General features: G+C 35.9%; 2 protein-coding genes across 2 annotated transcripts; one reads left to right on the top strand and one right to left on the bottom strand.

Annotated features, from left to right (window-relative positions):
- Window positions 1-609: 609 nt before the first annotated feature.
- On the bottom strand, window positions 610-5249 carry LOC111382212 (protein SMG7L-like). The gene is made up of 6 exons (XM_023006117.1): window positions 5062-5249; window positions 4503-4624; window positions 3839-4420; window positions 3416-3538; window positions 3092-3303; window positions 610-2756 (listed from the first exon to the last, which is right to left on the bottom strand). The coding sequence occupies exons 2-6, from the start codon at window positions 4560-4562 to the stop codon at window positions 767-769; spliced, it is 2967 nt and encodes a 988-aa protein (XP_022861885.1). The 5' UTR covers window positions 4563-4624; window positions 5062-5249; the 3' UTR covers window positions 610-766.
- A 4869-nt stretch (window positions 5250-10118) lies between these two features.
- LOC111382204 lies at window positions 10119-10898 on the top strand. Its single transcript, XM_023006108.1, has 2 exons — window positions 10119-10338; window positions 10447-10898. The coding sequence occupies exons 1-2, from the start codon at window positions 10119-10121 to the stop codon at window positions 10896-10898; spliced, it is 672 nt and encodes a 223-aa protein (XP_022861876.1).
- Window positions 10899-11718: the final 820 nt, after the last annotated feature.

Raw genomic sequence — 11718 nt, 5'->3', positions numbered from 1 at the left:
TTGGTTTTGATGGTTATTGGACAAAAGTTTTAAATATAGTTCATTATTAACCTCTAAATTTGGAGCGAGAAGATATGATACATTGGTATAAATGATCTCAATAAATAAAAATTAGGAAAACTCGTTAATTTGATCTTGAAAAAGAATTTAATGATTACATTGGTACAAATGATTTCTCAATAAATAAAAATTAGGAAAACTCGTTAAATTGATCTCGAAAAAGAATTTACGATCTAATCATTCTTTTATAATTTAAATGATGAAACAACTGTTCCAAGCATCCCTTTGACTTAAAGTTGATATATAACATGTTAAAGTGGTTTAATCTTTACTTAGTTGGCACATATTTCAAGAACCTTTAGCCTTCAATCCACTTGAATTTAAACTCTCAACGTCGTATATAATTGTTGTTACGCATGCTTTTCTTAGTTCACAAGTTTTTGGAGAAATGTTCAGAACATGAGAAATGGGCATTTTGCATATTGCTTTTACTTATTTCTTTTCATTAATACTATCGAGTATCGTCCAGTTTTCTTCGACAAACAGGCCAAAAGGTGAAAATTTTTATGAAAAAATTCTCATATAGTCGCAATTGAAGCTCCAAGAAGATAATACACTAAATGCAAGCATAATTGCAAATATTTTAATTCAACTCAACAGTTCAATCTGTAAAATGCTGTAAACAATATGTTACAGAAAATCACACCTGGTGCAAATTTCCAAATCTTATACTTTCTATGTATGTACACACTTATATATGATAGATTCATCCAATAAAAGTAGGACCTTTTATTTGGGAATCTGGCTGCAGCTGCCATTCTCTCTGTTTAAGATACTGCAGAAGTGGTTGTTGTTCTGTTCTTAACTCCATTCCAACACCAACACCACATACATATGGAAATGATCTTTGATAACCAAGAAAAAGTTTGTCCCTTCTTTGTCCTTCTGCCCCATAAACAAGGGAAGAATTTAGATATGGTTGAGGGTTGTTTGAATACACAGTGGGATTGGAAACAAAACGATTTCCCCACTGGTCGTAGACATCGAATGTAGAAATGTCATTCGTGTAAAAACTTCCATAGGCCGGGGCATTGGAGTGAACTGGTGATATGAGATTCTTGGCACTTTCCAGATTCTGACTGTTTCGATAGTGATAAAGCCATTCAGAAGAACTCATTCCAAGTAGTGGTGGGCATCCATCGACAAGGCCATGAACTCCAGGACGAAAACCAATATGCGGACCAATTACAGATTGACTGGGAAATCCAAGGGTTGGTGCTGCGCCTAGAATGCCATCTGACTTGTTCCCGCCTTCAGGCTTCAACTCTGGAAAATTAGACAAATTCTCCCTAAACCAAAGAGCGTCATCAGGCAATACTGGTGCAGAAGGCAATGGGGTGACATAAGGAGAACTCGAGGTACTTGCTGAAATCTGCACAAGGGCATCCTCATAATCCTTAGTTTCATCGATCGAGATATTAGAAAATGATGTAGAAGCTATTTCCTCAATAGGACTTAATTTGTGTTTAGTGATGTCCTTTAGCCCTTTCTCTTCAGTATTCGAACTTTCTCTACTAAAGAACCAAGCACTGAGGGAAGGAGGCCCGGGTGGGTGACCAGTCGGGTCTTTCAATTGAGGCTCTTGCTGTTTGAATGGCCTGCTGGGTTCTGAATCAGACGTGATGGGGCAGAAACTGAATGAATCGTTCTCTGGCGGATTCTGAGCAATACAAAGTGATGTGCCACGACGCAAGAACTCATCAGGAGTTGTTGTTTGAATCTCTTTGCCTTCATGACAAACTTGATCATTTTTGGCATTGGAAATATATAGTGGAGCAGAGTTATGTCTTGTAATCGGCTTAAAGAGGATGACTTCTTCCTCTTCTGTAGTCGCAGTGTGGGTGTTTAAACTGGGGTGATCTTGACTTTTGCCAGACAAAGGTTCCTCATCTTCTATGGATCTAGTCGTCTGCTCATAAGGCTCTGTGATTTCAGGACAAGATCCTCCTTGGTCGAATTTTTTCATTGTCTTTCCTGTATAAAATTTGCATTTCACTTTATCATAAAAGATCCAGTTTTGAGAACCATTAAGACAGTCTACAATTATTCTTGCAGAATGAAGCATGCGCCAAGAACGCAGTAGATTCTTATTCTCGAAATCTTCCATGCATTCTGATCGAGTCGTGAAGTTGAGCAAAGCCTGTGCTCGAGTTATCGGATAAAACCCCCTCAACTCATGATCTTCCCAAAGAGCAGTATAATCTGGAACAATTTCTCTCTCATTTTCATCAAATCTATTCAAAAGATCAGCCAAAGAACTGAAAAAGTAAGATACAGCATTCATTACCCTCTCGTCTGCAACATATGCTACTACTCTGTTGATAGTGCCAACTAACCACTCAACAAAAACTAGCACAGCCGGTAAAAGTGGGCAAATTTTCAGATAATTACCCTTCAGACATCTCTCGGAAAGGCGACCCATGCAAATGAACATAAAAGTAAGTGCCAATGGTGTCTGAGCAGACAGCTGATTATTGTCTCTTTCTGTTCGCTCCTTTCTTTCTGAGCTTTCAGCCAGGCTTTGGAAGGTGAAGATGAGTATGCAAACAAGTTGAATTGCACGATAAGGACCTTTTCTTGTCGAATCCATATGTCGGTAAGACTCAAGAGCGGCATTTAGTTCTGCATCATCTAGTGCCAACAAAGCTTCCAATGTGATCATCATAGAAGCAAGAGTGCTTGAAAATTCCTGCAAACTGCATTACACAAACCACGGTGGGGATTCAATTGAAGTACTACTCAAAAAATGCATGGTAAATGTTTCTACTTGGCCATAGAGTTTCCCTTCAATGAATACACCGCATAAATCCTAGATAAATGATCCTCTACGAAATTTCCATTTGCAAAAATTCACAAAGACTTCACACTGAAACAACTATCTGGGATATCAACCAGATACAAAAAGATCGAATAGAGTGCTTGAATATCAGAATATGATGATACTAATAGCATTGTTACAGCTAATAGCCTAAAAGGCACGAAATCGTGATAATAAAAGCATGAAAGAAGACTAATATGCTGAAATGAGCACCTTGATCTCATAAGAAACAAGCTTATCATTCGGATAAACATGGGCCATAAGTTGAATTTTGCAGCAGAAACGTTCTCCAGGTCTTCTAAGTTTATGTTATATGTAGAAACTCGATCTGCATGTGATTTATTCTGTAAGGATATTCTCGTCGATGGATTTGAGAAGTCAAAGTGCACCTCAGAAGAAAGCGAGTGCAAATGAGATACCCTGTTCTGCAAAATCACAACAAAGGGAATAACAAATTTAATCGGTATATGGAAAAATTGATTTTTGTTTGTTTATTTATTTATATATTTATTGGCAAAACACTATAACGAGTTTCACCTCTTCAAAGAGCAACATAAGGTTGTTCCACGAATCAGGAAAAGGCTCTTGAACTGCCAAACTCCTTATGCAATGATACAAAGCAAGAAAAGCATCACCAACATATGTTGCCAACAATGCTAACTGCAAAAACGATTAAACTTTTAAATTCAAATCTTACAACGGTAAAAATAGTTCAGTTTTTCCTATATGCCAGGTTAAAAGCATCACCAACATATGTTGCCAACAATGCTAACTGCAAAAACGATTAAACTTTTAAATTCAAATCTTACAACGGTAAAAATAGTTCAGTTTTTCCTATATGCCAGGTTAAACTACTTTTCCTATATACAAATCACATAATTATAACAGCCCAAACATTGTATTGATTTTTCAGAATAAATATGAACCCTGACAATAAAGAGATGTTATGAAGAAAAATACCTGATTATGGGGATTTCCGCTATCTGGCCATGTTCTGGTTGCTTCTATGTAGTAGGATGCTGCAATGGACCATTTACAGGCATCAGGCTTCTTAAAAATCTCGGTATATCTTGCAAGATCCCCGAGACAAACCAAAAGGCGATGGCACGTATATTGACATTTATGCAGCTTTGTGGGCTCAGTAGAAAATGAACTTCCACCCTTATTATCCATGAAAACTTCTGCAGGGAACCCACAATTTGTTCTAAGCTTTATGATCAAATTCCGATAGAATTCCGTCACTTCAGACAAAAATGTCCTAAATCCTTCCAGATGTTTTTCAATGTTTGTTTGAGGATTAATGCTGTCATTATGAGCATCCCTTTTTGCGTTCTGCCATATCCGTTTACGAAATTCATCAATGTGCACGTAATGCAGCTTCCACAAAAGATACTCAGCCTCCTTAAGCTCCCTCAGGTCTGAATCGCTTAAAATAATTTCCTCATAACTAGCTCTGACTTTATGGTATAGCTCTAGAACGTCACTGTGTAAAAGACCTTTAGAGTAAATTAACGCCAACAACTGCTTCTCTGTGTTAACAATCTATAAGACAAAAGTGTCATAAGTAATGAATTTGCGAACAATTGAAAATTATTATCATATTGTTGCAGCTTCACGAGATTACCACGAAAGAATTCTCTGATGCCCTTTGATCTTCACGAGTAGAAGACGAATCGACATTCATTTTTACTTCTGGTGAACTTTCCTTAATAATAGTGCATATGATCCTAAGTGCTGATATATCATCTGTTAAAGTAAATTGCCGAACAATTAGGAGATAACATGAAAGATACATTAATATAAACAGTGTTCGATGATTCTTTCGTCGTGCTAATGCTAGAAGTGCTAATTTCTTGGCAAAATTCTATTAACTAAGGCTTCTAATTAAGCAGGAGTTTCCCTTCAAATTTTCTGGGCGATATTTGACAGGACTGGACACTATAATAACAAGATTTTAACTTCTACTTCCTACCGAACATGTAAAAGTTTACAAATAATTCAATTATATACACAAGATCCCTCAATTAAACACAACAAAAACAATTTGTACAACCCAGAGTAAACATCCAGCAACAATAAGTCAAGAAACTCAAGTATCATTCAATCATTAAAATAAAACCGTGCACTCCAATCAAAGAAAGTTTCTTTAAAACAACCTTAAAAGCATCAAAGAAACATAGTACCTCAAGAATTCCAAAGATTCAAAGAGTAGCTAAGATAACAGTGAAGAACAAAAATACACTCTTTAGAGAGAGGGAGGAGGTGTTCGGACACCGATGAGTCTTTTATGTGTGAAACAGACAAAGAAGAAGGCGGCTGTTCTTAATTATTAATTGTGACCCTTGTACAAGTTTTTCTTGAATCAAATTAATGCCCCAATAGAAAAGTGGAATCCGTTGAAATGGACCTCTCATCCTTATCAATTTTATCTCAAATTGATATTTCTCCCATAAACATCAAAGTTACAAAAATTTGGCACGATGATGATTTTTGTCGACGGTAATTAATATTTGTCAATTATTTTCGTGGATTTCAAGAATAGTTTCTATTATGAGATGATCAGTTATAGAAAGGAAGAAATTTCTACATGAAATACCTTAAATTGAAATTGAAATAATAATTTTTATTTATTAGTTAACTAAATATTTATTTCTGTTTATATAAAGATATGATAGTTTATGTAAAATATTAAAGTCTGACAAATGAGAATTCGATGAAAGATATATATAGAAAATATTCAAGTCGAATAAGTAAAAATAAATATTTCTGAGTTAAGAAATTGTCCAAGAAATAAAAATGAACATGTAACCTAGTCAAAGAAATGTTCATGGGATGGCCCACAAAGGTCAAAGTAGTTGGTGTTAGGACACAAATATCCCATTAGTTGTTATTATCTGCGATTCAGGTCTATGCCATAAGATGTGAGATTTTGCTGATCATAAATCTGGTAGCTGTGTAACGGTCAGGGTGGACCGATTGTACTTTGAGCACAACATACAGCTTCATCTGATGGCTACTCCTTGGAGATATTATGGGCTTACGGCATTTTAAATAATATTTTTGGCTTGTGATGAGTGGCATTTATTTGATAGAGATACATTTGTTTCGTGGTTAGATTGTCCTGCCTCTTTGACTTCATATTTCAATAAAGAAAGACTTGNCAAATATCCCATTAGTTGTTATTATCTGCGATTCAGGTCTATGCCATAAGATGTGAGATTTTGCTGATCATAAATCTGGTAGCGGTGTAACGGTCAGGGTGGACCGATTGTACTTTGAGCACAACATACAGCTTCATCTGATGGCTACTCCTTGGAGATATTATGGGCTTACGGCATTTTAAATAATATTTTTGGCTTGTGATGGGTTGCATTTATTTGATAGAGATACATTTGTTTCGTGGTTAGATTGTCCTGCCTCTTTGACTTCATATTTCAATAAAGAAAGACTTGGGACAAGTTCCAAATCTTGAAGCAAGAGATTTTCATTTTTTAAATTCATTTGGTACAAATTATACTGAAAAAAATTTATAACAAGAAACTGATGACATCTAAACGATGCAATTATTCATTAACAAGACGCTTCTGTCAGTCATTTAGCAACTATTGGGACTTTCCACACACACACACACACACACACACACACACACACACACACACACACACACACACATATATATATTCACTGTTACTCATATCGTGCCAAACCAACTACATGACTCAATCAAACAAAATTAAGAAAATAAAATCATAAAACTTCCAACAGCCTTGTGTAAATATATGCATGCCGATCTCAACAGTACATTTGAAATAGGGAAAATTGCAACCACAATGCCAAACCTTTCATTTATTAGCGAATTTTGTCTAAACCTTTCATTTGTACCACTCATGATATCAAACCTTTCAAAAATTCTCGCTTGGAGTCCAAAAGGATGGTTTCCAATAAATTTCTCTATTAGTTAATTATACGTCAACGGTCTGACCAACTGTTTAATAAATTTTAAAGGGTAAAAGGGGGGTGTATATATATAATTTGAAAATAAAATAAAAAGAGATGGATATCTGAATTGAGAATTGACGGGTATGATTCGATTATGATTCTAGATTAAGAATCGAAAAATCGAATAAGAATAGAATCTTCCTAATTTTTTTTCTTTTACATTGAATAAATCATATTATTTTAATTTTTTCTAAACAAATTAACTAGTTAGGTGATTGATTGATACTCAATTTCTCAAGCCCTAGCCTAGCTAGCTTGATCCAATCTAATCAATTTCTAAATCCAATTTTTTGGCCCAATTGATGATTAAATCAAATAGCTGGTAAGTATTACTAATACTTAAAAATATTTTATCTCTATGACTTCTAATTCAATAAATTCTTTTATGTAGACTTGAAGGCTGAAGCAAATGAATTATAGATATGGATCACTGATGTTTTAGTTTTAGTGTCTACTTCTTGATACTTGTATATGCTGGTAAATTAATCTTATTGGACAATTTGTTATTTATATGTTTTTGAATTGGATTTCGTTAATTTGTAAAAGCTATGATTAAATATGTTATTAGTTGTATATATGTACTGTTGTTATAAATGTTTAAAATGTAATTGTGGTATGGAATCGAAAGGAACTGAACCCGAACAATTTCATAATTATATTTGGACCCGACGAATCAATTTATTAAATATTCGAAATTTTCGGTTCAGTTCGATTCTAAAGAGAATCGAACTGAACCGGACTATGCCCAGCTCCAGGTCAAACGAGGGTGAAAAGCAACCCATCACCCAAGCCTAACCCTTTCTTCCCCATTTCAATAAAATTCTCTTTGCCCCAAAGTTGTTGTCACTACAACCCAGGTGATCAACTGTCACCACCATCCATGCGATCGATCACCACTAAAGATCAAAAATAATTACCACGCAAACCTAGCCTCTCCTCCACTCCCATAAAATCCTTCTTGCTATAAAGTTGCCGCCACCACCCCCAAGTGATTGACCGCCCCAACTATCCAAGCCGGCCGAAAGTCATCGCCACCGCCACCCAATAAAGGAAGAATGAAAGAGTGACGAATTTCTTTACTTCAAATCTGAAAATCGAAATTGATTTTGAAATCAGATTTGATTTTGAGGTTTTGCTATTGTTGTGGTATAAATGGTTGTTCTAATGAATTAAAGTGGTAGTGGTGAGGAAAAGCAATGACGGAGGTGGAAATTTGATGGTGACGATGGCGTGAATGTTCAATTGCTTGAGGGAGCTACTAGTTTTGAGATGATGGTGATGGCTAGTTTTGACGAGGCATTGGGCTAGAGGTTGTGACAATGATGTGGATTGTGATAGGGTTGGACGACGAAGGATATGAATTTAGGTGAAATTGAAGCACAATATAAATTGAGTTGTAGGTGGTGGATGCGGATGATAGTTCGTGCCATCCTCATATTCATTGTCGGTAGTTAGTGGATGGCACCGACTTTGGATGGATGAGGTGGAGTCGTCTAGTGGTGGTGGTTTTGGGTAGGAAGGGATAGTTGTCGACGGTGGTTGTGGCGGTTGGGGATAGTAGTTTTGATTTTTAGGAAAAAAGAGATGGGGATAGATTGTAGCGTTATTTTTCTTTTTTTTAATTTTTTATTTAATAGAGAAAATGCATTTTTATCCAAAATGCCCCAACCTTATTTGGGAAAATTAATAATTTTTTTTTTAAATTTTGGAAGTCAAACTAACGAAAATTGTCATTTTAGACTTGAACTGCATATTTTTAAAAGATCTAGTACTCATTGTGGCACAAATGAAAGATTTGGACAAAATCTACTAATAAATGAAAGGTTTGGTATTGTAACTGCAATTTTCCCTTTGAAATATCATCCAAGCCATAATGCTTATGCATAAAAATAATTGGGACTTTATTGCACCTAAAATTGAGCATAAGATCCTCCAGAGACCAACCAGACAAAAAGTTGACAACTACTGAAGTGTCAAAATGGTGTAAAAAAAGGTTGAAAAAACCAGCAAATTGTTCTTTTTGGACTTTTCCTCCTGTTCTTTCCTTCTTTTTTTTGGCAGTACAGTCAGCAAAAACGTGTGATGAAAAAATCAGAGTTGTGTGCTCATCCAACTGGTACCCTGGAAAAGAAGTACAAAATTAAACCCTGTTAAACCATAGGTGACTTTTAACAGACAAAATTTTAAGGATCAATTTGTTGCAAAAATTGTAAAAGAACCTTGAGATATTATATAAAATTGTAAGGATCGCCAATAGAAGATGAATAACTATCTTTCAGACCACTCTCCATGTATTGTGTCACTTTTGCAACAAGATGACAGCAAAGGAAAACCATTTTAAGTTTTTCAACATGTGGGCGGATCACGATGATTTTTTAGACCTTGTTCAAGATTGTTGGAACGAAGAGATAGTGAGAACGAAGCTATTTACTCTTTACAAAAAGTTACAAAATCTTAAAGGGGCACTAAGGATGCTCAATGATAAGCACTTCTCATATATCTCCTCTCGAGCCGTAACTGAATCTAGAATTTTGAAAGAGGCCAAGTAGAATTGCATGGTAACCCTAAAAACACTCATCTTCAATGTGAAGTAGCTAGATTGAGGAAAGAGACCATGATTCTTAGTGAAGCAGAGACAAGTTTTTACTACCAAAAAACTAAGTGTACTTATCTAAAAAATAGTGATAAGTGCACTAAGTTTTTCCATTCAGTGGTTAAAAGAAATAAAAAGAGGAACTATAATGCTACCGTGTTGAAAAGGGATGGGACCTATACTTCCTTTTACAAGGAAGTGGTGAATGAATTCATGTGTTTCTATATGGACTTACTAGGAAAAAAACTACCTTGTTCAACCTTTTGAGGCCAATGTTGTAAAGAATGGACTCGTGCTAAAGGAAGAGGATGTTTTGTCACTTATTCGTGAAATTTCGGATCAAAAGATTAAAGAAGCTTTGTTTAGTATTGGGGATGATAAATCGCCGAGCCCGGATGGATATGCATCTTGTTTCTTCAAAAAGGCTTGGAGTATTGTTGGATGTGAGTTTAAGAAGGCTATTAAAGAGTTAAACAAACTAATCATACGGTGATTATTTTGGTTCCCAAGACAAATCACTCATCCTCCTTTGGAGACTATAGGCCAATTGCATGTTGTAAATGTATTCTACAAAGTCATTACAAAGATTCTCGCTTCTAGATTGGGACCTATACTTGGATCCAAGCAGCTTTTTTGGAGGGAAGATATATGATTGAAAACATTCATCTTGCACAAAAGCTTTTGAGACAATACAATCCAAAAGGAGTTTCCCCGAGATGCCTTCTCAAAATTGATCTAAGGAAAGCATATGATTCTGTGAATTGGGATTATCTCAAAAACGTACTCAAAGGTTTGGATTTTCCAGCTAAGTTTATTGGTTGGATTATGAAATGCATTTCTACTCCTACTTACTCTATTGTACTCAATGGTAGTCTACATGGCTTCTTCAAGGATTGAAAAGGGCTTAGACAAGGTGACCCACTATCTCCATTCTTGTTTCTGTTTTGTCTTGAATATTTTTCAAGAATGTTGAAAGGCGATACCGAGAATAGTGATTTCAATTATCACCTTAAATGTGGTCCGCTAAAGATCACACATCTAGCTTTTGCCGATGACTTGATGCTCTTTGCTAGGGGCGATTTTATGTCGGTTAGAATTTTGATGAATTGCCTTTCTAAGTTCGAAGATGTGTTAGGACTTAGAATGAATGCTAGCAAATCTAGCATGTTTACGACGAGTATTCATGGCAACGATTTAGAGGGTATTGAGGCATTGACCAACATTCCTATAGGTTCTCTGTCGTTTCGATATTTGGGAATTCCAATTGCCGCTAGGAAATTAAAAATCAGCTCATATAATGTGCTTTTTAATAAATTGTCGGCTTACATTTGTGCATGGACTAAATCTTCACTCTCTTATGTGGATAGGATGGAACTTGTTAGAGCTATACTACAAGGTGTGGTGTGTTTTTGGCCTGATTTTCTTTGAGGTACTAAAATATCGTTGGTTGCTTGGAGTACTATTTGCTTACCGAAGAAAGTGGGTGGGCTTTGTTTTAAAGATATCAAAAGTTGGAATTCATCTCTTCTAGCCAAAGTCCTTTGGAATATTCGTGCTAAGAAGGACACTTTATGGGTTAAATAGGTTACCCAAGTATACCTTCAAGGGAGCGATTTTTTGGAGTAAATCGCAAGAAAAAATGACTCCTCATTGCTCAAAAGATTGCTAGAGATCAGAGATAGCATTATTGGAATTTTTGGGATTGCCCAAACTGTTGGAAACGTGATGTCCAGCTGTAGTAAAGCTGGCCAATTTTGCGTCCGGGACGCTATGAGCATTTTTCGGCTGGAGGGAGACAGTAAAGTATGGACAAGGGAGGTTTGGAGATCTTTCATTACTCCAAAACATGCTTTTATCTTATGGTTGGGTGCCCAATTGAAGCTACTCACTAAGGATCGTATCTCAACATTGATAAGAATTGTGTTTTTGTGGGACGCACTTGGAAACGGGACATGTATTTTTCCAATGCCCTTTCACCTCTAGCATATGGATGAAGATCAAAGCTTGGATAGGGATTAGAAGATCGATGATTACTATTTCGAGTGCTTTGAAGTGGATCAAGAAAGAGGCTCGAGGGACATCTTGGCAAAGTAAATCCAAAAGAATTGCGCTTGTGAGCACCGCTTACCATATTTGGATGGCATGGAATAGGAAGATGTTTGAGGAACTTAATCCGCATGTTGATGGCTATGTTAGAAAAATTAAAACACACGTGTACAAGGTTATATTTTCTTTGCACACGCATGTT

Source organism: Olea europaea, unplaced genomic scaffold (genome assembly GCF_002742605.1).
Source record: "Olea europaea var. sylvestris unplaced genomic scaffold, O_europaea_v1 scaffold2447, whole genome shotgun sequence".
In the NCBI taxonomy this organism is placed as follows: Eukaryota; Viridiplantae; Streptophyta; class Magnoliopsida; order Lamiales; family Oleaceae; genus Olea; species Olea europaea.
This window is presented reverse-complemented; position numbering and strand designations above follow the sequence as displayed.